Source organism: Mycteria americana, chromosome 26, assembly GCF_035582795.1.
Source record: "Mycteria americana isolate JAX WOST 10 ecotype Jacksonville Zoo and Gardens chromosome 26, USCA_MyAme_1.0, whole genome shotgun sequence".
Taxonomy (NCBI): domain Eukaryota; kingdom Metazoa; phylum Chordata; class Aves; order Ciconiiformes; family Ciconiidae; genus Mycteria; species Mycteria americana.
In genome coordinates, this window is record NC_134390.1 from 2,439,589 (window position 1) to 2,464,289 (window position 24,701).

A 24,701-nucleotide genomic window follows, 5' to 3' on the forward strand; every position below is an offset into this window, starting at 1 on the left:
CGGTCCTCCCGGGCAGGGCTCGGGGAGCGGGCGCAGACCCCCAAGGCGCCGAGACGCCAATAAAGCAACCAGAACGCTGTTTATTGATCACTTAAATCCCTGCCTCCCGCCGGCCCGGGCGAGCCGTGGCCGGATCCGAGCGGGACAGACACCGGCGGAGAAAGTACTGTAAAAAACAACAAAACAAATGCAAATAAATTAAGTTCCCAACAAGTAAACGTAATCAGGTTCTGAGGTGCCTGTCCACGGTACTTCAAAAATAAAATAAAAAGGGGGGGAATAAGAAAAGGCCAAAAAAAGTACAAAAAAAAGTACAGAACCACAGTCACAAGTGCCTGGAAAAGGAACAGCAGAGAAAGCGGAGCCAAACACCGGCAAGCGCGGGGCAGGACGGCGTCTCGGGGCAAGGTGGGAGACGCCCGGGGGGCTGTGGGCTGGGGGGCGAGCGTGGGGATCCGGCCTCTCCCGGGGAGGAGAGGGGCTGGGGCATGCACGGGGAGAGGGGCCCGGGGGCCGCACGGCGCCGTGCCGGGGACAAGGCTGGTCCCCAACGCCGAGCCCCCCCCCCCCCCCTCCTGCACGGTGGAAGGCCCGAGCCCTCGGTGGGTGCCGGGGGCTCGTCCGCGGCCGGTTTGGCTCCAGGCGGCTGCAGGGTTTTGGGCAGGGCCCCGGGGGCGATGCCGACAGCGCCCAGCTTGGGGACGCCCCCCGGCCAAGCCCCGTCCCGAGCCCACAGGAGGGGGGGAGCGGACCCCGCTGCTGCCGTGCTGCCCGGTCAGAGGTAAGGCTTGGAGAGGCGGCGGCGGAGAGATGCCGGAGAGCGGGGTGGAAAATCCAGAGGGGGAGAGAAAGCCCAGGGAGGATTCGGCCACCGGACAAGCGGGAGCTGCCAGGGGCCGCGGGGTCAGTCCACAGCAAGAGCTGAGCTGGGCCTTTGGGTTTGGGCTGGACCAGGAGCCGGGCTTTGGGAGAGGCACCAGCACCCAAAACGCGGGCTGGGTCTGGGGAGTCCGGCAGTACGCGTGGAGCGGCCGCTCCTTCTCTTCTTGAAAGACATCGAACGGGGAAGCTGATCTGCAAGGGGCGAACATGGAGGGGCTGCAGCGTGTGCTCACCGCTGGGCCAAGTGTTTGAGCAGTATTTACCAGAGGCATTTAATCATTTCAGCTAGGAAGCAAGAGGTTCGAGGGAACAGTGCCCTAAGAAAACCATGTCGGTGACTAGGGACCACCAGCAGTTTTGACCGGCTACCCCCGGTCTCCACCTCTGCACCTTCCCCCTCCTCTCCCTCGTCAGCACGAAGCGTTTCTCTTTGAAAGTCCTTAGATTTCCTCCACTCCGTGTGCAAATATCATCACCAGTCCCGGCTCTAGCACCATGTCCTCGCCCATGTGCTGGTTTTCGCAGGCCATCACCACCACGGCCTGCTTGCCGGGGATGCGCTTGGCCACATAGTTCTCGTAGTACCGCCGGTTCATCTGGCGGGTCTCCAGCGTGGCCAGGCCCTGCGGCCAGTTCCGCTCGTGGGCGTTCTCGATCAGCTCGTTGATGATGGACGTGGGGCAGCCGCTCTCCACCAGCGAGCGCTTGATGACGGCCTGCAGCACCGCGTCCGGCGTGGAGATCATTCCACCCCACCGCGTCACCCGGGCCGGCTGCAGGGAGTTCACCCACCTGGTGACAGACACGGGACAAGTGGTCAGCACCGTCCATTTTTGGTGGCTCCCACCAGAACCGAGGAGCTGGTCCGCTCCGCGCTCGGGAGCAAGGCTGGACGGGGAATGCCGAATGCCAAATCCATTTCCCCGCCCCTGTTTTCACCCCCAGACAGGACCCAGCTGCTGCGCTCAGCTCTGCTACTCCCTCCCCAGAGGGAGGGGAAGAAAGGACGAGACGAGAAGCTGCTTCCTCCGGCCTTTCTCACAAGGAGGAAGGAATCTGGCAGCTTCCTGCTCGTGGGCAGGATGCAGGTGGAAGAATAAAAATGGTCCCAACCCATTGTGCAAGCAGCTCACGTGCCGCTCCCCAGCACAAACACCCCGCAATGCCCCCTTGCTTTTGTGAAGCGTTTTCTTCCCAAACCGTGCCTTTGCCTCGGGAGGGACTTCACCCCCTCCCAAATGGGTCGGCGAAGCTGGCAGACTCCCAGCTCCGCTCGCACCCCGACGCAGGGCTCCCCAGCTCCTCCCCCATCGGCACGAGAACCGGCACTTACTCCAGGATCTCGTTGTATTCGATGGTCTCCTCCAGGTTCTGCAGGTTGGGGTTGACGCTGCGGATGGCGCGCATGTAGGCCTTCAGCAACTGAATGTCCCGTTTCTACGACAGGCAGGACACAGCGGGGTTTGCAAAGAGTCGTCAGCACCGCGGCTACACGAGACCAGACCCCAGCGCAGCGGCAGGGAACACGTCCCCGCCCGTCGGCTCAGCCACCATCCCCGCGGCTGGGCAACAGAGGCGCAGAGCAGCAGCAGAGCCCCGGCTGCGCTCAGCTCGGGCTGCTCCGCAGCCGCTTTCTTCGCCCACAAACCTTTTTTTGGCGTTTGGTGTCCAAGCAGGCGAGACCGACCCTTCCCATGAGAAAACCCACTGCGAGGCAGCCCCTCGCAGACACGGACCTACCTGCTCGGCCAGCTGATGCTTGTGCTCTGCTGAGGTCTTCTCCAGCTCAGCGATTCTCGTCTGCTGCTGTTGCACCACAGATCTCAAATGCTTGATGCAGTTGTGGTTTGGCAGCTCATCTTTGGGCATTTCCAAGCTGCGGAGCATTGCAAAAAAAAGGTGGAGGCCCCACATTAGGGAAAGTTACACACCAGAGCGCTTGGCATAAGCACATAAACAGTCTCCAGAACAAATCCAGTCTTGGAGGACTTGCCCAGCGGCCCGGGAAGCCCAGCACCGTAACCTCCGATTGGTGTAGGAAGGCCTGTTCCCTGCCGTGTCTCAGGGCCAAGACAAATGGTCTCGGCGAGAGCTACGGGAACAAACCACCACCAGGTCGGCAGGCGATGGGGATTCTCCTCCTCCAAAGCGACCAGGGTTCAGAACCAGGTCCCACTCTAGGCAGCCCACGGGCCTGATCCAGTCTCTGACAGTCTCCAAGCCAACAGTCAGTCACCATCTGGCTGGGTGCTTGCAACACGTGAGTGGGAAGGATATTGGCACCAAGAGCACAAGTGCCAAGGCCAGACCAGCCACCCACCGCTCCTGGCTCTCGGCAACACGTAGGAGGGAGCAGAACTCATGCTGGAACTTGTCCCAGGGGGCTGGAACGGCTCTGGGTGGATTCACAAAGGCTCCAGTACCCCGTTTCCAGCAGCCAACCAACACCCGAGCCCCAGCAATGAGCTGAAGAGCCAGGGGCTTTGAACCAAGTTTAAAAAGAAATGGGTTTGACTAAAAACCCTCCCCAACCCTTTCTGCAGCACCATGGCCTTCAAAGCCCTGCTACCCCCGGAGCTCCGCACCCAGGGGGCAAAAGGGTGCCAGGCACCAAACCCCGGCTCCTTCCCCGAGCCTGTGGCCCCTGCTCTGCCCGCCCGCTGTGGCAGAGCCCCAAGGCCATCCTCACCCGCATCCCTGCTCGCAAGTCACCGGGCGCTTTGGATTGTGCTCGCAGTCATTGAGGTGAGACATCAGGTTGTCAAGTCGCACGACTGCCGTACAGCCGAAAACAGCGTTGTCGCAAGTGATCTGCAGCTTCGAGAGCATATTACGCATGATCCGCGGGACGGGGCGGAGGTGGGCAACCGTCACGACGCTGCGGTCCACGGGGCACGTCTGCTGCTGGGAGAACCACTGGGTGATGCAGGCATTGCAGAAGGCGTGCTCGCAGTGAGGAGCCTGCGGAGGGGCAGAGAACAGCCAGGCGTTACTCGGACCCGGCGGGGAAGCGTTTGCTGGCTCGCGCGTGGAGGACACCGTTGACCAGAGAAAGGCTCTCAGTCTTCGAGGGGTGCACAGCAGCTACGTGCTGCCTTGGGGGAGGAAAGCGAAGGGAAGAGGCATCTCCGTCACACAAGCAGGCACGATGCCCGCACAGGGGAACGAGACACCAAAAGCCAGACCTGTACAGACCAGAGCCACGCACAGCACCTTCCACTACAACGCAAGAGGCACCGCGGCAGAGCCGTCCCTCGTTCCCTTGGAAAAGCAGGTGCCCACCTTCATCCACCTCTGGTTTTAATTTGTGTGCCCAGCCCCACCAAGGTACTCTCCTCCCCCCAGACGCGTGGTGTCTTGCAAGCAGATCGGCTCCTCCGGAGGAGGTAATGCTGCCTCCTGAAAGGGCTGAGGGGGCAAGACAGATCGGGATGCTAAATTTAAACATTTTTCCAGGGCAGATTAGAACATTACTTCACTGTATTTACACAGCTGGGCTCTGCTCTTGCCTTCAAGCTGCAGTTGAAAGAGTATTAAGACTGGGGAGGGGGAGCAGGACACACGCCAGCTCCTCGGACAACACCAAGCTTTCTTCCACAGAGCAGAAGCTCAGAGTTACGGGAAGGTCAGACACATTCAGAGCTAAGTCTCATTTACAAGCTGTTCCCTCAGCGCACAGTGCCTTGCAGGCTGCCTTGTGCCAGCCGACAAAGGCAGACGACGATTGCAGGACGTACGCTGAATAAGGATTCACCCATTCAAGCTACAGGACCATCTTGGGAGTTTTAGCGCAGCCCCTACGGCACCGCAGCTCGAGCCAGCCGGCCCAGCACAGCATCTCTGAGCCAGCGGGCAGCTGAGCCCGCGTCGGACAAGGCAGCACGTGCCGGGCTGTGGCACGGGGACAACCACTCCCTCTCCCCACTCTCTGATGCTTCAGCTTTCCACTGTCCTCCACCAAGCTGGCCTCTCTGCTCCCCTTGCGGAGCTTTATCCTGTCAAGCCCATGCCCACCCCCACTGGAGTTTAGTGATGGGGGTACCCCAGTGTCACCAAGTGCAGACTGGAGATGCGACAGATAAATCACCCCAGCTTCACTGGCACAGCACACAGAGTCACTCCACACCCAGAACACCGGGATGGGCCCCGGGGAACGTCCATCCTCAGAGAGACTGAAATCCTGGGGCTGGAGACAGCCCTGAGCCCTCCCAGATATCACTGGAGGTGGCCCTGCTTCGAGCAGGCAGAGGGACCTCGCTGCAAGGGAGGAACAAGGAAGGAGTCCTCAGGAATTTGCTCCCTTCAAACCAAGGCTTGTCAGAGGGCAGGGCTTGTGCCTGGCTACAAACTCAGCCTGAGCGCAGCTCCAGTTACCCGGGTGCTGGCAGGAGCAGGAGGGCTGGTATCCAACAGACAGGCTGTTAAACACGCTTGAGAGAAGTCTGGGAACAAGGGAGTTTGTGATACCACGTTCTCAAAAGGAGATTTAAATAAACCTGCAACTTTCCCTCTGGTTTATGTGATGGCCTGTGATCGTGTTCACAGACTTTTTAAAATCAAAGCTTGTTTGACATAACAGACTAGCATAGCTGGAAGGTGCTAACAGACGATTTTAACTACAATAGATTGCAGTTCCACACACCCCCAGCCCACCGGCACAGGGTGGGCTACGGCACACAGCCCCAGCCTCCCTGGGACCCCCCCGGGCAGCTTACCAGCACGGCCCAAGTCACAGCTTTTGTGATATGGTTCATTATTAAGTGATGAAACTGCAATAATTATGCACACGTTTCAGATTAGCTGTTTTATTTCAATCCGTTTTATTTCAAATGAAGTTGGATTTATGCAGAGGGTACTGAGCTACCCAGCACCCAGCCACAGCTCGGCCAGTGTAGGAACCCCTCCGGTGGCATAGAGACCCTGAGGGAAGGGACAGGGACCAGGGGGTCAAATTTAGCCAGCTCCGCTCAGCCAGCAGTGCTCCGCTCTACAGCCCCCTCACCAGTGCTGACCAAAAGCCCCCACTAACCTCTCCCCAAGTAACAGGGCTTAGCAGGACACAGTGACAAATACAGCCCTTCCAGCTCCAAAAGGCACAGGAGGGCTGGAGACCACAGAGCGCTCCGGAGGGGTGCTGGGCTGGCAGACCTCGCAGTAACAGAGCTCACAGGAAAGCCCCGTCCAACAGTCCTTCCGCTTCGCAGGGAGCGGAGGGAGGAGTGGAAGCAGCGGCTCCCTGTGCACACCCTCCTTCCCCGAGCAGCTGCACAAGCTGCAGAGTGAGCCGGAGGATCCGCCAAACAACCCGGCTGTGCTGGGCCTGGGCAGAGCAGCACGCTGGTACCAGGGCTGTGGTCTGTCCACGCTCCGAGCTACGTTCGGTGGCAGGAGAGGAGCAGGAGAGCCGAGCCAGGCTCCCAACAGCAAGTGAAACAGATCAGCTCTGTAGCACGGAGGAAGGCATGCGTGCAGGGAAGCAGAGAGGGTCAACCAAGCGTGAAGCCATAAGCAAGGGACAGATTTTAGCATAGCTGCTGCCATCTCTGCCTTGGGACACCATCGCTGGTATGCAGCTGCACTGAGCTTTGGCAGAGTTAAGAAGGGAGTAAGGAATGAACGAGTAAGGGGAACCTGTCCCAACACAAGCTTATTCATTCCTCCCGCCTCCTTGCTGACCCCAGGACATCCCCCAAACCCAGAACTTTAGTTCATTTCCACCAGAACTCACACAACCGCAGACTTTTATCCCTGGTGCTGCTTCCTTACCCGTGCTGTTGCCTTAAACCATTAGTAGGAAAGTTAAGAATCCATTGAGCTCACCTAATGCACACGCTGTGTGCGGCGCCCATCATCTGATCAAGTCATCTAGAAGTCTGGAGCTGCAATCGGAGGCTTTCAGTAGCCACAGTCAGTGCTCAGACGGAAACCTACCTGAACCGGCTCCTCCAGGACCCCGCTGCAGATGGGGCATATAAGGTCTTCATCAACATCCCCCTGAAAACGTGCTACATCATACCCCATTGCTCATCACCGATGCCAGAACCCTGTGGAGGGAAAAAGAAGAGTGGTTAGGAGCAGTCGAGCATCCCATGACTTCTGGACAGAGCAGGTCCCAGCCCTCACAGTGTCCTGGTTCCCAAATTTCTGCTCTCTCCTCGCAGCGTGGCCAGCTGGGGTAGCCCTGGGCATGGCCGGAGCTCACAGCCAAGCGCCGTACAGAGGAGCGCGCAGGGGGAAGCGGTCACAGCCCCCTTTGTGTGTGCTGAACTGCTCCTCCGTTTTGACGCGCTGCTGGCATTGCTTCTCTCCCACACATGTTATTACTAATCCTGCCACAATTTTTCTACTTGCTGGTTGTTGGGGTTGTTTTTGCACAGTTCTATTTGATTTATAGAGGAGAAGACAGCACAGGGACACCTCTAATGAGCGAGCCCCAGTCCCACGGGCTGAGCAGTGGGATGCAAGCCAGGGACCATTCCTGGGTGCAGCCAGACACCTGCCAGCCTCACCGCATTGGCTGCGGAGGAAGCGGCTCCTTCCCTGGGAGCAGCGGCCCCGCTGGCTCCTGGCATTCTCCTCTGCTGCCGTCTCCAGCAGCTTTCCCCCTGGGCCGAGCAGACGCAGAGCGAAGAGGCCCCACACCATCTGCAGCAGAGCTGGGTGCTCCAGCACCTGGGCGAAGAGACCCCACGACTCACCAGAGCTGTCAGGTCTCCTGCTCCCAGCACAGAGGGCGTGCAGCCCCGAGAGCAGCCCCGCAGGCACCAGGTCCCCATCCCTCCCTGCCGAGGACGGCATTCCCAGGTAACGCTGTTCACCAGCTTCTTACGCTATCTGCCAGAGGCCGACCTTGAGCTCTGCCCCGGCACACTGGCAGTTACCAGTTCCTCTGCGGCTTGTCTCTAAAGAGCCAGGCCCTCCTCTCCCATTCTCACCAACATCAAAGCCAGTGACAAACCGCCCGGGCCATACACATTCACACTGCACTCTGCTCCAGATAAACGAGTCCCCAACCCCAAGCACAAGCAGGAGGGGAGGTGTGCGAGGGCACGCGGATGCCACATGAGGCTCTGAAACCACCGTCCATGCGGTGAGGAGACTGCGGCATGGCAGTGCTTCCAGCTGTGCAAACACCAGGAGCATCTACCTGCTCTGGAGGGCAGGTAGGAACTTGCCCTGCTGCTGCTCCGCAGCCAGATGTGGCCACCCAGCCACAGCCAGCGGTGCCGAGCTCCCGCACCTCGGCCGAGTTGCACAACGCCACGTACCTCCCCAGCCAGCTCTTTGCAGCCGAAAGAGCTCTGGCTCTAGACAGACACAGCAAGCAGAGCTGGTTGTGGTAACCACTGTGTCTGCTCAGCTAGAGCAGCAAGGGAGGGGAGAAGGTGATGGATGGACAGAAAGGGAGGCTGTAGGTAATGCAGTCGCTTCATGGTTGGTCCTTGGGACCCTCCCCAAGTCAAAGGGCAGCAGGGAGGGACTTTAATCAACTCACTGGACGCTGTGAAAGTCAGACAATAAATCAGCTCCACGTGCAAGTGGATTCTTTGCTTCCACGGAGCAGGCACAGACAAAAGACTCTTCTGACAGAGGCTGGGGTGGGGAAAGTCCCTGTGTCAGTTTGCAATTCAGATAAGATTAACGGCTGCAGGCTGGAGGGAGAACCTATCTCCCAGCAACTAGGATCAGTTGCTCTTAAACCTTCCCACGCCTTTGGACAGATGCTGCTCTCCTCCACTGGGAAGGAACCCAAATTCCTTCCCATCCCTTTATGAGCCACTCACTGCAAGTCTCAGCACCTCCAACACATTTACATTGGGTTCAAACCAACTGGAAGGGCAAACACTGATGTGGAGGACCCAGCACAGCAGCTCCTGGCTGCCAGCTGAGCCACAGCACCCATGCAGCCTGCTAGCCCTCCACCATAGAGGTGCTTCACTTTGCAGCTGGGACCACTCTGACCTTCTCTGTTGCTCAGTGCTTGGGCACCGGTTCATGCTCTGGTGTCTTAGCGCGTCTCTGAATCCACGAGCAGCTCCACGAACAGCCTGCCCTCTCCTTCTGCTTGGGAGACACAGCACCTGCCCCTGCACAGGCACTCGGGTATCGAAGTGGAAATGCACTGGGCACCGCTTCTTCGGAAGCGCACTCCCTAGCAACTCTGCTCTCTTTGTCTTTTGTTTCCAAGCTTCCAAATTCCAACATCACCCTTCCAACAAACGGCGGGGCAAGACACTAAACGTCTTCGTATCCACTCAGGAAAGAGCCGAAAGGAGGGCAAAACACGAGCACTCAAAGCCAGCCTTGCCATCTGCCAAACAGAAGCCACATCAAAACTTCCTCCAGAAAAATTTCAGCACCTGCACGAGTCTGAGCGCCTCAGAATTCTTCTCGTTCCTCGACCCAGCTGTTCCCCCTTCTGCCAGAGATCATCTGTGGGGCTCTGCCAGCACACTGAAGCAAGGAGCACCCTGCTGCTATTGCGAAGCAGAAACAGGAGAGCTGAAAGCATCTGCAAACGCTTGAGCAAGATGGAGCTGGCAACCCAATCTCCCTCCTGCTAGATCCAGAGGTGAATTAATGACCTGGTCCCACAGGATACTGGATACACTCATTTTTCCCTGGGCTCAGCAACCTGCAGGATGGCCCCAAAGAAGGCATCGTATAGCTAATATGAGCAAGCCCTACTTGCGCAGTGCTTCTCAGCAAGAGCGATGATTCACGGGCTGCAGGGATCCATCATGTGCTGAACCGAAGCACAAAGAGCTTAGAAAATACCTTTCCTGGAAGGGCTTGCAGAGGCACTCAGACACCAGGGTAAAGTCGAGCCAAAGCACCTGCAACACAGGCAAGACACAACACAGAGGAGTGAAGGCTGAGCAGGACCAGAGAAACCCACTGTCACAGGAAATTGCTTCTGCAGTAAACAGCAACTGCCACCTATGATTATACTTGATTTAAGCGAATGAGCTTCCTGATCCTGCCCTCTCCAAACATGCACAGCTTCTTGACCCCCGCACCACCAGCCTCCCTAGGGCTGGGCAGGGAGAGGGGATAGTTCGCACAGATCAGAGGCCAGCCACAGAACTGGGCTTTAGCCCAAATTACAGAGAAAAGCCCGGATAAGTCACTTTTTCCCCCCCTCCTGTCATCATCACCATCCTGCCTTCTCTTTGTAGATTGTCATCTTCTTGGCCTGGGGACTTCAAGCGCCTGCACGCTGCTCAGCACAGAAGAGATCTACATAGCAACAAGGGCTTGATGGTATCAGAGAGGATTGGTAATTAACAAGTCAAAAGCACTTTGACGTTCCTAGCCTTACTCAAAGCCTCCTCAGCATCCACCAGCCAGCCAAAGGTTCCTAATAAGCCCTTGGGGAAGTAGAGGAAAGAGGAAGGCAACAACTCGCTCCCCAGACGGTTAGAGCAGTGCTGCACCGAGCACAGCCCCGAGCCCGTCGCATCCCCACGGCAGGGATCCCCCAGCTCCCCAGTCGCTACGGAGGGGCCAGCATCCCACCTCAAGCCCCGACTTGTGCTGCTCTTCCGTCCTCCCCATAAACCTGCCATTGAAATAGGCAAATATGACATCTGAAAGCGAAGGCAGACCATCACTGTGAACTCCCCCCTACTCTGGTCACAGGACATTCATTCCTGCATACCCAACGCATTGCAGTTTTGCTCCAAATCTTGGGCAAAAAGGGGCTTCATTCGGTTGTCTGGCATGAGCTTACCTCTGCCCTTCAAATGGCAGCGCAGGATCACAGCAAGCGAGGCTGGGGCTCCTCTGAGCCCAAGCATATCTGCCCGTCTTTCATGTTAGCAGCAACCATACAGATAAGATTTCTGTGGTAATACTGTGCTGTCCTGCAGCACAATAACTAACTGTTCCTGCCCCCAGAGGAAAATTCAATTGCTGAGAATATTTTTTTTTCTGTTGACAAAAGGAAAGTTAATGGCTTAAAAAAGCTCCCCCTCCTCCTTTAAAAAAAAAAAAAAAAAAGGTTTGCATGGGAGCCCGTGGATTTGTTCCACGGCCCCCAAAGCACATGTTCACATGTTCCCTCCTTTTTGCCACAATATGTTCAAGCCGCTGGATCCCAGACACTCCGGCTGAGCCAAGCTTTCTGCCTGGTTGACTGCTCCAGGCACAGTCTGTGGAGCAAGCCAGCATCCACCAGCTCCAGAGGAGCTCTCCACTCCGCCGGCACAGGGAGGCTGACTCATCTGGAGCTCGCAGGGTTGTACTTCCCCGCTCCCGCTCACCCACACAGCCAGCTCTCCCCGGTCAACAGCTGTTTCAGGCTACAGGCACACCTGGGCAAGGATCCAGAGCAACATGGAAAGGGCCTGGCCCTAGACAGCTTTGCTGGGAAAGCAGCATCTTCCACAAGATCTTACCAGCACTGTTGGCTGCGGGTCCCAGGGCGGGAGCAGACACCTCTACCTGCACCACGCAAACAGCGTGCCAGGCTGTCGGGAGATGCTGACTCACTCCCAGGAGGTGACGGTATGAGCAACACGAGCAAGGACCAGCGCAGAGGCAGACAGCAGCACTGGAAGGGAAGCGAGTTTCACCCAGGTAGACTATGTGCTGGCTACAAAACTCCCCGGTCCCCCAGCCGCCCGGAGCCTGAGAAGGTGAAGGTTTGAAAGAGGCACCGACCCACCTCGACCCGCACAGCTGTGCCAAGCAGAACAGGCGACAGGGACGACTCTGCACTCACACTAGAGCTCACAGAGATAAACCAAGCTGGTCCGAGGCAAACGATAAATGACAACAGCGAGAACAATGTGATCATGGGAGCGGAGCCAGCACCTACCTACTAAACACATGGCAAAAAATACGCCTGGAAAAAAATCAGAGCACAATGGTCAGTAAAGCCAACGAGTGGACGGAGAGCAGCGACCACCCAGGGCCTTGTGTTCAAACGCAAAGGTGTCCAGCTCCTCCCCAGGGAATCAGCCGCTGGCAGCATCTGCCAGCTCCGCTGCCTGCCCTCCTTTTAGCAGCAGTTCCACGCAGCCAGCCCCTCTTCTGAGCCAGTATCTGGTGCCAGTTCACTAGGGAAGCCCATCCCTTCTGTGGAAATACAGAAGACCAGACAGAATCCCTTAAAAAAATTAAAAACAAACAAACAAACCAATCAAACTTAATTAGCCTGTGCTGGAAGTCTCCAGCGTCAAGCTTTGCCTGGTTCTCAGGAAAAAAAGACACCATTTTCTCATTATTTCCAATATAAGTGTTGCCAACAGATACCAGAGCCACTTTGCAGCTGGGATAGCTTGGAAGAAACCTGTTCTGTGAGCAATGGTGTTTTTAATAATCTTTCCTAATTTCATCAGCTTTGTGAGCCAAAAGAAATAGAATTAAAACCAGAAAGCAAGGGGGAGGGAAGGAAAGGGAGAGAAAACAACATATGGATGCAAGAGGGGCTGTTCTGTAGCAGTTAAAGCCCAGCATGGGAGCCAGGACACCAGCAGTCTTCTCACTGGTTTGCACTGTGTGTGTTCTGGGGCACCACACTTTGTTGTCTCCGTTTCCCTGCTGTGAGTAAATACGTAACATCTCCGGGGGGCTGCACGGTTTCTGAAGCAGTCTTGCTGTTGCTGGAAAGTTTCCAGGGGGGAAAAAAAGCAACCCAGAAGCTTAAAGTCAAAGTTTTGCAGCAACTGGATCCCAGGCCCCAGGATCTGCATCCATTTAAGATGGCCTCTGCTCCCAGGCGTCCAGGTGACACCAAGGAAAGAGGCTGTCGGCACTGCCGGTGGGACAGCAGAAGACCCGGGACAGCCAGTCGCCAGGACAGAGCTACACAGCAGAAGCTGCCCTGTTGGTACCTGGGAGGGAGCGCAGGGGCTCTGCAGGGGGGCTGACGTTTGGCTGAAGCACTTTGCTGAAGGCATCTACTGGTCTCCATCACCCAGCCCAGCTGAGGAGGCTGCTCGGATAGGATCAGGGCTGGCGCCAGGACACAGGCGAAAGAGCTCTGCTCAGCCGGATCTCCGGTCTGACAAGCAGACTGAAGATGGAAGAGTCATCAGTGTTGAAGCTGTGCCCATGTCCCTGCCTTGCAGCTTTAAAGCAGCTCCTAACTGACCTGACACAATGGAAGTTTCACAGGAAACCCCCACGTCAGCAACCAGAGCTGGCTCCGGCGACAGCAGCCTGTTCCCGTACAACAGGAGAGGATTCACCAGCCCAACGACAGTCAGCGTGCAGAGCTGTGACGGTCTGCTGCTCTCCTGCAAGCGGCCCAGTTCGTGCAGCCCAGCTGGCCAGGGGCAGCTTGCCGAGCGCGGGTGACTACTTGCCTGCCCTCCTACCAGCACCGCTCGCTGTGGTACACGGCATCCCCCAGCATCTGAAGTCTGTGCATTTTAGAGCACAGCGCGGTCAGCAGCTGTGACGAACTTGCTGGGCTCCCACAAGCCACATACTTGAGACGAGTGCCCAGCGCCCGGCCACTCTGCTCCGGGTTAGAGCCACCCAGCAGTCGTGGGGTGCTGGGGACCCGTCAGCCAGTGCTATAAACAGCCCCCAGTGTTCACACAAGAAAGGAAGAGCGGTCTGAAACTGAAGATTAACAAGAACTATCTTGAATCTGAACATGCAGCATAATCTAAAGCTGCCTAAAAGTCCCTCTGCCTGACCTAGTTGTCCAGCGACCCAGTTTCCAAACCACGCAGAACAGCGGGACAGAAACAAGCCCAGCGCATGCTGTGCATTCCTGGCTGGAGCCACTTCCCTGCACTGCCGGGCCTGGCAGGGAAACAAAGCGGGCACTTGCTGGCACACAGGCTGAGCACAAATCCAAACTTTGCCCTAATCTGGAACTACGAGCTCTCTGCTCAGACACAGGCCCCGCTAGGATTTAACAGCAAGGAAGAGCTGGCACAACGTACATCCCGTAACTTCTTTGGAAACGAACCACCGGCAGTGCGGGTCTGGCTGCCGTATCCCCCACGGCTCCTCCACCTGGGGTTGCGCACCCAGCACCCACGTGGATGGGAGTCGCAGAGCTGTGCGTTACGGAAACGTGAAGGCAGCGAGGAGAACAAACACTCGGTTTCACAAGATACAGGCTGGGGGCCAGCCACCTTCCCTACTGCACTCTCCTCGCTGCACGGCGCTTCGGGAGCTCCATCAAGCCCCACGGACCTGGCCAGACCGTTCCAAGTGACTGCATTTATAGCCTTGACTCGTGTCAGACCTTCCTGGTCTTTCTGATCATTACCTTGAATTTTCTGGTCCAAAATTACACCCTGTGCTCACCCGTGTTACACGCTGCTCGACAGAGCGGATCTGATTTCAATAGCCAGCATCAAAACCAAGTGGGGTCCAGAGTCCACCCCGCACGGGTGATCCCCGGGCTCAGCCACACACTGTCTCGTGCTCAGGGCTGCTGGCAAGGTCTGGACAGGCAGCTCAGCAGCCGCAGGATCAGATTCGTGGCATTGCTCTGCCTGTTCCTTTGCTTCTTCCCATTTTCTTGGCATCTGGCTTGCCTGCATGTGTGGAATGAGCCTGCATGGTTTAGTGGTTTTCCCAGGAATTTCTGCATGAATTTGAGACATCTACAGGCCATGAGCTTAAAAACCGCTGGCGCAGAGGACAGTGCTGGTCTGCAGGCCAGGACAGTCACTTCACCTGCCTGACTTCAGTTTCTCCATCAAGAGTAACTGGTGAAGAGTGGCAGATACAACAAACCAGTTCTGCCTGCATGCACACCACCAGCTGCTTGGCATGTGCATAATTAACCACCCCACTAATGACACCACAGAGCAGCAGCACTCCCTCCCCACCAAAAAAAAAATTGATCAGACACTCAAACAGCCTCAGCCGAAACGTGACTCGTTCGCTCCTCTCCAGCGCTAATACATGGGGCCTCTAATTGCTGTTGCACATACCGAGGAAGCAGACAGCAATTTAAAGTAATTTACACTCCACTCGCAGGAAAAGCCAGCGAAGCAATCCTAACAGCAACTCCAGTTTCAGGGAAGAGCCCGGCAAGCCTTCGTGCTCTGCGATACGGCAGCATTCAAGCAGCGCTGCTCTGCAGCACGGCTCGTTAAACGCCCCGTACAGCCCGGTACCGCAGCGGAGCCGCGCTCCAGGCTCAAAGGGAACACCTACACCAAGGAGCTGGGTTTGATTGATATACACGACGACGCTGACTGGTATCTTGATTCTTGCTTACTAATCCTTTAATGGGTTACCACCCGCTTCAGCATAATTGTTGAGCTAATGTAGCTGTTTTGGAACAATGGTGACATGAGTTAATTCATTTCTTCTCCAAACCCTGTTTCCTTCAGGAACAAAACCCGATGGATTCAGCATGCTCACTGCAGTCCCTCCCACACCTGAAGTAATCGATATCCCCCAGGCCTAAAACTTTTCTTGGGTGGAGGTGCTTCTTCAAAGTGTTTTAACCAGTTAGCAGAGACTTCAGGAATGACTGACTGTAATCCACAAAGTTTTAGTACATACTATTTTGATTCAAGAGGCCACAGGCAAAACACAAAAATACTACTCATTATTTGCTAATTAAGAGCCAAAAGCATTGAGAGTACAAATCTAACAGCTCTTTCCATAAAGATTTTTCCTCCAGTGTTGATCTTCTGTTTGACATTAGCTCACATCCAGAGAGCAAAACTTTCCAAAGGAAAAAAAATAAAAATCCCTTTTTCTAAAAAGCCTTTCACAAGTCAAAGGAAGCTTTTGCCCAAGCACACACAGGCAAACAAGATCAAAAGGAAAGCGGGACTAAACAATCGTTCTCAGCTGTATAATAGGAGGAAAACACATCAATCGGGAGGCCCTACCCATGTTCAAGATCCTGTTTCGGTAGCTGGTGGAAGGACAAACAACATGTTGAAGAGCTCCTATTGCTTAACCCCTGCAGAATCAGGCTAGAGGGCTTTGTGAACCCAGCGAGGCCATTCCTCATTCTGGGAAGCTCTTCGGGATCACTACAGCCCAGCTGATAACCCTGGGAACACCTACAGGCATCATGCCGAACGCTGGCAGCGCCTCAAAATCCCCTGAAATGAAACAATGCTACCAGTACCAAAACAGCACAGCCAGCCTGCAGCCTCTCCCAGCTGGGACCCAACAAACTCATCCTGTTTTCTGTACTTTTAATGCGTTGAAAGGTTTTAAGTGAAAGAGACTGGAGGCAAAAGAGCTTGCTGGGGAAATCAGCCATCTCAAGAAAAGAAAGCAAAAAAAAAAGTCTTTGGGAAGTTCCTAGAGGCAGCTGCTGAAAGCGGAGCGGCTCTCAGCACACCAAGCTCACATCGCGCTGTGCAGACAGGGTCACCTCTGCACCTACAGAAGCAAAGGACGATCTAGCAGGGAGGTGGACGACCCTGTGTGCAGGCACGGGGCAAGCGTGTTATCCCCTCAGACTGGGCAAGGCTCATCTGAAAAAGCAAGCCAAGCAGCCCATGTGGAACTCCATGGTGCCCCATCCAGCACAGCCTGCTCGCTGGCGCGCGTTCGGCACAATACGGCTTTTATCCATCCCATCCCCAATTCCACGGACGGAGAACTGAAATGGCAGCTCTCTTCCAGAGCCGTGGGACAAGCAGAAGCAACACCCACAGACCAGATCAAACCCCTGCTCCGCTCCAGCCACCCTTACCTTCAGCCTGCGAGGAACATGGCAAGATCTCCTGGGCTGCCAAGTCCTTGGTGCTGCATCAAGTCCTACAGCCCTATAAAATACATAATCAAGAATCGCAGCTGACTGCAAGCCTCTGCTTCACAACTGAAAGCTGCTCAGGGAACGCAGTTAGTCGCTGCAGGTTGCTAAGCCATGGCAACGACTTCTGGGGGAAAAAAAATTAAAATCACACATTGTTTCAGGAACATCAAGGTCCTGCTCTTTATTAAGACATTCTGACAGGGTGGTCTGACCTCAAGCTGCTCACCCAATTCCTGCCACTTCCCTTCCGTACTTTTTTTCAGATCAAGCCCTTCCAAAGCTCAAGAATTCAATCTGCAGCGCTGCGAAGGGGCTTCGACACCTCAGACAGGACTGCCAAAGGGGCAGAAATAATATGCCAAACCCCACAGCTATGCAACAACACTGGGACGACTGGGAGAACACTCAAAGGTCAGCACCACTTTCATGTCAGGGAAGGAAACCTCGCAGCAGATTTCCACAAGACAGCATTATACTCCCCCCAAAATATTTCATCCGGAGGGGGATGCGCTCCTTTACAGGGCTACACCTATGCTTTGTCTTCTGCCCCGGCCGAGCACCCGCCTGCCTTGCAGAGGCTGCAGTACCCCAGCTGCAGTGCTGGGGCGAGAGCCTGCCCGTGACCCTCCCAGCATGCAAGGGCTGTCACTGTCACCGATCATCCTCAGGAACGAGGGATACGCTCGGTGTGGGTATCACAACCAGAACTGCAGCCTCCCAAGCCTCAGGTTCCCATGCCCCAGGTTTATCAGAAGGGAAATTATCAAGGTCCAGGCAGAAACACACATTTCTGGTTTTGTTCTTTCTGCTACGAGCTTAGAATATTCTTCCCACTTGCTGCATTTCGACACTGCAAAGTCTCTTTATTTTGCTTGAGCTCTGTCTGCAACAGCTCCTGTCTACCAGGAACCCGGGCAGGAACTAAACAAGGTCCTGTGAGTTGGGGTATGAATTCCCATTAAAAACTACTCAAGCCACCAGCTGCCGGGCACCGGCTGCCCACCCCGGCTGTCACCTGAGCTCTGACACATCCCTCAAACCCCAGAGATCTCGGAGGAATGCAGCGCAGCACGCTGCCGCAGCCCGCAGCATGTCCACAGGCAGATGCAGCAAGACCAGAGGAAGACGTTGCCACCGACAGCCCAGAGGCAGGAACCCGGCCCCAGCCTACTTCTGGGGGGCTGCACTTTCCTCATCAGCGACGGCAGAGACACCGGCAGGCTCTGACCAGGACGGGGCCTCGCACACGTGCCGGGCGCTGCACCCACAAGTAGTGGTTTGTCTGGAGAGCATTCATGGCTACAGATAAGGCAGAGAAGGACACGAGGGTCTGCGAGGCGGGTTTCCCTTCGTTAGATAAGCGGAACAAGCCACTTGTTAACAGCTGGAGCCGTGCTGGAATTACACAGCACAGCTTTACTCAACTCTGCCAAGCCTTTTATTTTCTGGTCTGTTTCTTATGGTGTCAAGACACCAAGAAAATGAAAAGCCTAAATCTGAAATTAAACTAGTTTATGTTTGGGGTTCCCTGCCCCCTCCCAGAAACAGCAGATGTAAATCACAGCCAGCAAATATCTGAATACGCACACTCAGTTATAAAAAGGATCCTGCATCGCTGCTCCGTCAGTAGCCTGTCCCCTCCCAACTCTAACTGCTCTGCCAGAAGTGGAAGCCAGGTCTTGTCCCAAAGGGAACCACGCCGGGCAGTTCATTGAAACAGGGGCAGACACGCTGCTCCGGTACCTGCCACAGGAAGGCAGACCCGACAGGCAGGAGGGTGCTGGGGAGCCACCACCTCCACCAGCAGCACCCCGAGAGGTCCCAGCTCCTCAAACAGGAGGAGAGGATTCCCAGATGCCCAGGGCAGAACCCGGGCCCCTCACTGAGACACCTCAGCCGCCTGGCCCGTGCAGGTCGGCCAAGTCTCCACTCTCCCGGTCAGGCCCACCTTCAGCTATCGGCACTACCATTGTACCAAGTGAGTCCAGACCAGCTGCCACACGGAAATCGTAACGTGACAAGACCAAAGAGCTGCCTTTTTTTTTTTTGCCTTTAGCCTAAATCATTTGGATGTGAGGGATCTCTTTCGACTCGGTGAATAATTCCATCCTCACAGCAGAACAGCACGGATCCTATTCAGTAAGAAGCGTTTCCTGTTTTCTGCTGCGAGGAGCCCACACAAGCTGCGAAGCCCCAGCAGTTGGCCAGTCACCAAGCTGACTGATCAGCGAGAAAACACAGGCAGAGACCGCTGAGCGGCACAACTCACGGCTCACTTTTACCTTTAGCTCTGTTTGAGGTTGGCTTTGCATTGCCTCCAGCTGTCTCTGCAGCCTTTTGGGATGCCTTTCCAGAACTCCAGATTCATCAGTGGGTTTCATTAACAAAGCACTTTCCCTGCAAGTCACGGGGAACCTCGCTCTTTTGAGAGCGCTCTGGGAATTCCAGTGTCTGCCCGTCTTCTAGAGCACCAAGTGAAATAAGAGATACAGAAATCAGGCAGGGGCAGTTTTTAAGCCAGTTTGGCAGGATTTATTTTAAACCTCTGAAATTTAAGGAAGATCTCGCTATTTCCCCGTAGACTTTAATTTACAACAAAGGTTCTTTAATGGCTTTAGAGCAAGAGCTGTGTCCTTCACTGTGAACCAGCACAGACCCATGAACAGCAGGCTGTGATCTCTAAACAGCGATCTAGGTAAACCTGCCAGGGGAGAGACCAGGCAGCTACAAGCTGCGAGAACAGCCGTGCGTGTTGCACTGTCAGCTGCAGCGGGGCGACTGTCAGGACATACAGAGATCCTTCTCATCAGCAGAGCAAAACCAAAGTTTTCAGATAAATATGACTTTAAAGTTATCGGCAGCAGCCAACTGAAAGCCCTGAAAGTGCATATAAAACAACACCCCGTAAAACTGCTGATATAACTCAAACTGTTCGCATGTTGGAGGCTCCACATGTGTGGAGGAAGGACTTAAACTCATCCCCATGGAGAAAGTTTTGAGAGGTACTTGATTTACCTTCCGTGGCAGAATTCCTCCCTAAGTAGCAAAGAGGCAGGGCTGGGCTGGGTTTACTCTTTTCAGGGAGACGCTCCCAATGGCCCATCTTTTCCCCTTCCTCTCCTACAGTTTAAAATGTCGTTCTTCGAGGGCCAAGAGCCGCTGCCATGCAGGAGTCATAAGGTCAGATCTAGTCACAGGGGGAGGGGGGAAAAAAAAAAAAAAAGGGAAGGAAAAATGAGCATGGTAAAAACAGAGGTGGAAGGCTGCACCCTGCCCTTCACCCCCGCCTCAGGGCCCAGATGAAGACACCTCTCTCCCTCCACACAGGAACCTGGGCCTTCAGCCCCAGAGAAGAGAAACCTGCCTTTCCCAAAGAGCCTTTGCAACTCTCCTAAAAGCAGAATAACCTGTGCAGAAACCATCGAGCGCCTGCAACACCAGCCCCGTATGCCTCCGATGCAGATACACGTTCCCGTGGGGACAAGGGTCTGAAGTCGGTCACGAGAACAGAGAACCACCACCGCGCCTCAGACCGCTCCTTACCTCGTCTTCCAGCCATGTAAAAGATTACGTTTTTTTTTTTTTTTTTTTTAATTTAAATGGCAAGAGTACGGGTCACTCCAGAGCCCCCAGCCAGTCTTAGAGAGCCCTCACGCATCCCAGCCTCCCCGACAGGCTGAACACGACCGAGCCGGTGATCTAACCATCATTTGCTTCCCCGTGGCATTTTGCTTCAGAAATTCCAGCCCTCGGCCAGAACTCCGCTCGCCTCAAACCCCCACCTCACTCGGCCGGGAGAAAAGCTGGCACGAGAGGCGTTTCCAGCAGGATCGCTGCACTGCCGGAGCGCACCGTGTGCAGGGAAAGAAACATTTGCCCAGTAGGTAAAGTCTCAGCTTTTAAGTTATGCAATCCTGCTAAAAATAGTTTCCCCAAATGCCACCTTAAGATCTTCTGACACAAATCCAAGTTTTTCTTGCAACTCCTCTGCTCGCTCTAGCGTTGCGAAAATTGACAGCAGGGAAGCCTGAATCGGAAAAACTGCTTTGGTTTTATCTGCTGGTCTCGGCAACAAGGATAAAACCAGCTCAGAAACACCCCAGACGTTACCACTGCGCTGAACCGGCCACGATGACACCCGGCCCCCGAAGCCGCCACAAGCGGCTTTACTATTATTATTATAACAAAAAAGTTTATCTGATGCTGTTGCATTTTTGGACGTTTTTACATTTATCACTTAAAACTGTATTAAAAAAGACTACAGCCCTTCCTGTAAGACAAGATGCCGCTGAGCTCAGGTGCTTACAGTCGAGACGAGCAGCAGTACACGGCCTGCTTTGTGAAACCTCATCGCAAATAAAGCCTTACCCCATTTAATTACCGGGTTCCCTCTACTTCCCACCCTCCCCAAACAGACAGACAGGCTTCGCGATGTGCTCTGAAGGTCAGGCCCCCAAGAACGGGGAAGCTGTGCGTGTTCCCGCGTTCCTTTGTCACGGGCGACGGGCGCTCTCCTTCCATGGCCGCTGTGCGCGGGGGACTCGGGGACTCCCCAGCCCTCGCCCGGAGCACCCCGGCCCCGCTGGGGATCGGGAGGCCCCATCCTCACCGCACGACAGCGGCGGCCAGAGGCTGCAAATAATTTGTCATCGCAGCGACCTGCAGCCCGACTAGTGTCCTTCCTTCAAAAGCTCCTAGAAGAGGGATTGCCGCGAAGCCCCGGCGTAGTCACGACGCCGTATCACCGGGTGAACCGGCGGCCGGGACACGGGTACGGGGAGGGCAGCGCGGTCAGCAGAGACCGAAGCCGAGAGTCTCCCCTGCAGCGAGGTTCAGCCAGGCCGGCACAGACGGACCCCACCGGCACAAAGACCCCGCGGCGCCGGGGGCCGTGCCCCCCCCCGGGGCTCCTCAGCGCCTCCCCCGCGGTCGCGGGGGGGTTCCACCCCCACCCCCCTCCCTGCCCCCCTCCGCAGCCTTTCCTCCACCCGGCCCGGCCTCCACCCCACGCAGGCCCCAGGAGCACCGGGCTCCCGCCAGCCCCGACCGGGCTCCGCGAGCCCCCGTGCCCCGGCCCAGGGCCGCAGCGGCCCGCAAGGCCCTTCCCGAGACCGGGGCACCCCCGGCCGCCGCCTGAGCCACCTCCCCGCTCCCAGCCCACCGCTCTCCGTGCTGCCGGGGCCGCGTCCCCCGCGCGCAGAGGGCCCCTCCCGCCGCCCCGGCCCCGCAGGGCCCAGCACCGCCCCGCTCTCCCCCCGCCGAGCCCGGCTCCCTCCCGCAGCCGCCCCGCGGCCCCCCTCACCCCGCAGCCCCCCAGCGCGGCCCCAGCCTCACGTACCGCCTGCCGCCCGGGCCGGCTCCGGGACGCCGCGGGGCTCAGGGGCGGCCGCGGCCTCCACCGCCTCCCCCCGCCCGGCCCCGCCGCGCCGCTACGCAACGCCCGCCCCGCCGGAAGCTCCCGCCCCACCACGGGCCGGAAGCGGCGCTCTGGCCGGCGAGAGGCGCCGAGGGGCCAGAACTCGCTGGTCGGGGCGGGCTCTATGACCCACGCGGGGCGGGGGGAGGGCGGGGCTTACTACGCAGCGCCCCCCCCAAGGCCCGCCCCCTCTGCACCGCCATTAGCCGGCGGCGCGGGACGTCCTCCGCCCCCCGCGCGCTGATTGGCTGCCCGGGGTGGCGGCCGGCGACTTCCGGGAGTGCCCGCGGTGGCGGCGCTCCGGCAGGTCAGCGCGCGCAGCGGAGGGGGGGGACAGCGCCAGGGGCGGGGAGGCGGGAAGTGCGAGCGCCCCCTGGTGGCGGGGCGGGAGGACGGGGCGCCGGGCAGGCCCACGATCGGTCCCGGTCCCGGTCCCTGTCCCTGTCCCGGCCCGGTGCTGGCCCCGGCCCCGCGCTCCCCTGCCCGGTGGCCCCGCAGTCCCGATCCTGGTAGCCCCGGCCCCGGAGGTGTCGTCCCCGCGGTCCCCGTCCCCAGCGGTGCTGCCTCCGCGGCCGGTTGCGCCCCATCCCCGTGGGCCCGTCCCGGGGGTGCCGTGGCCGGTGTCTCCCCCCCCCCCCGGTCCCCGGTGTCCCCGTGCGGGGCCGGGGGTGACAGCAGCGTCCGCAGGGCCCCGCCGGCACCATGAGCACCGAGACGCTGGTGAAGGACGTGAAACCGGGGCTGAAGAACCTCAACCTCATCTTCATCGTGCTGGAGACGGGTGGGTGCCGCGGCGGGGGGCCGGGGCCGCTGCGCCCCCGCCCCCCTGACCCCCTCCCGCCCCCAGGCCGGGTGACGAAGACGAAGGACGGGCACGAGGTGCGGACGTGCAAGGTGGCCGACAAGACGGGCAGCATCAACATCTCGGTGTGGGACGATGTGGGGAACCTCATCCAGCCCGGGGACATCATCCGCCTCACCAAGGGGTAGGCGGGGGTGGGGGGGGGCACCCCGGGACCCCCGTCCCCTCGGGGGTCCCCCCGGCCTGACGCCCCCGGCCCTCCTCCTCCAGGTACGCGTCCGTCTTCAAGGGCTGCCTGACGCTCTACACGGGGCGCGGAGGTGACCTGCAGAAGATCGGCGAGTAAGGACGGGGCCGGGGGTCCCGCCGGACCTGGCGGGGGGGGATTGCGGGGGGACCGGGGCGCGGCGGGGAGACCCCACCGCCCTCCTCTGCCGGCAGGTTCTGCATGGTCTACTCCGAGGTGCCCAACTTCAGCGAGCCCAACCCCGAGTACGTGGCGCAGCAGTCGCAGAACAAAGGGGTGAGTTGGGGGGGGGGGAGGCCAGGCTGGCACCGCCGGGACCCCCGGCCCCCCCGAGCGCGGCCGCCCCGGCTCTCCGGCACACGGGGTATCTCTGTCTCCTCCGCAGGCCCAGAACGAGAGCGTGAGTCCGGCTGCTTCGCAGACCAGCCAGGGCCCCCCCGCAGCACCCCCAGGTAGGTCACGCAGCCCCCTCCCCACCCTGGGGGCACGGGACCCCCCCCAGTGCCACCACGCTCCCCCAGCTCGGGGGTGCCTCCGGCCTCACCTTCCTCCCGGTGCTCTGCTCTGCTTCCAGCCCCCGACAGCCAGAACGGGAACGGGCTGAGTTCGGGGGGCCCCGCGCACCCCCCCAGCGCCCCCGCGCACCCCCCCAGCGGCCGCATCACCCGCAGCCAGCCCGGCCACCCCGGCCCTGCTGCCGGCCCCGTCAGCAACGGCAAGGAGACGCGGAGGAGCAGCAAGAGATAACGGGCCGGGACCCCCCGCAAGGCCCCTCTCCCTCCAGCCCCCGGGGCGGTCTGGGGTGGGGGGTCCCTGTCCCCCCGGGTCCTGCCCCCGGCCCTGAGCAGCCCCCGGGGCGAGGAGGGGGCCGGCCGGGCCCCGCTGCCCCCCGCTCGTGTGCCTCCAGGGAGGGCTGGGGGGCGGGGGGGCCGTGCCACCCCCGTCTCGGGCCGGCCGGGCTCGGGGGTCCAGGCCAGGACGGGACCGAGCCGCGCGGCCGCTGCCCGGCTGCCCCCGGGGCCGGGGGTCTGCAGTCCCCCACCCCGTGCCCCCCCCCGCACCCAGCCACCGCCTGCCCTCGTCCGTGCCAAGGCAGGCGGCCGGGGCCGGTCGGGGCGGGTGCTAATAAAGGCTGACCTCCTGCCTGCGCCTCGCCTGCTCCCTGCCCGCGGCCCTGGCCCTGTCGCGGGGGGCCCGGACCCCCCTCACCCTTTAAGGCCCTCCCCGCGCGGCCCCTCCCGGCGCTGGGGCTGGCTGGGAGCAGCGCCTGGGTGACCCTTGGCCCCCCCGGTTTGGGCGCAGCAGACGCCGCGGCACGGGGACGGGGACGGGGACGGGGCCCGGTCAGCGGCGCGTCCCCCGGCCCCCCGCGATCGGCACAGCGCGGCCCCAGGTGAGCCCCTGGGGGGGCACGGGAGGGGTCCTGGGGGGCGCGGGCGCCGCTGGCACCGCACCCGGCGGGACGGGGCTCCGTGAGCGGCGTGATGCCGGGGACCGCGAGACCCACCTGGGCAGGAGGGGGTCCGCTCTGGTGAAGGTGGGGGCACCCGTGCGACCGCGCGCTGTGGTGGGGATGACAGCGGGGCGCCAGCTCCCGGAGTCGTGGGATTTTCCCAGCCCCGCAGCATCGGCAAGTTCCACGTGG

The 24,701-nt window shown here is 58.5% G+C and overlaps 2 protein-coding genes across 9 annotated transcripts; one reads left to right on the top strand and one right to left on the bottom strand.

The window, feature by feature from the left end:
- Window positions 1-60: 60 nt before the first annotated feature.
- Window positions 61-22,097, bottom strand: RNF41 (ring finger protein 41). Of its 4 annotated transcripts, XM_075525481.1 has the most exons (7): window positions 19,607-19,771; window positions 16,529-16,601; window positions 6,814-6,926; window positions 3,572-3,843; window positions 2,623-2,758; window positions 2,216-2,319; window positions 61-1,674 (listed from the first exon to the last, which is right to left on the bottom strand). In XM_075525481.1, the coding sequence occupies exons 3-7, from the start codon at window positions 6,901-6,903 to the stop codon at window positions 1,323-1,325; spliced, it is 954 nt and encodes a 317-aa protein (XP_075381596.1). In that variant the 5' UTR covers window positions 6,904-6,926; window positions 16,529-16,601; window positions 19,607-19,771; the 3' UTR covers window positions 61-1,322. The 4 variants fall into 4 exon arrangements, with proteins under 4 accessions (XP_075381596.1, XP_075381595.1, XP_075381594.1 ...); XM_075525480.1 differs by lacking the exons at window positions 16,529-16,601; window positions 19,607-19,771 and adding an exon at window positions 21,930-22,097; XM_075525479.1 differs by lacking the exon at window positions 16,529-16,601.
- NABP2 (nucleic acid binding protein 2) lies at window positions 21,096-23,938 on the top strand. Of its 5 annotated transcripts, none has more exons than XM_075525504.1 (7): window positions 21,096-21,362; window positions 22,695-22,788; window positions 22,855-22,993; window positions 23,080-23,151; window positions 23,251-23,332; window positions 23,442-23,508; window positions 23,631-23,938. In XM_075525504.1, the coding sequence occupies exons 2-7, from the start codon at window positions 22,710-22,712 to the stop codon at window positions 23,801-23,803; spliced, it is 612 nt and encodes a 203-aa protein (XP_075381619.1). In that variant the 5' UTR covers window positions 21,096-21,362; window positions 22,695-22,709; the 3' UTR covers window positions 23,804-23,938. The 5 variants fall into 5 exon arrangements, with proteins under 5 accessions (XP_075381619.1, XP_075381618.1, XP_075381620.1 ...); XM_075525503.1 differs by lacking the exon at window positions 21,096-21,362 and adding an exon at window positions 22,216-22,314; XM_075525505.1 differs by lacking the exon at window positions 21,096-21,362 and adding an exon at window positions 22,349-22,367.
- Window positions 23,939-24,701: the final 763 nt, after the last annotated feature.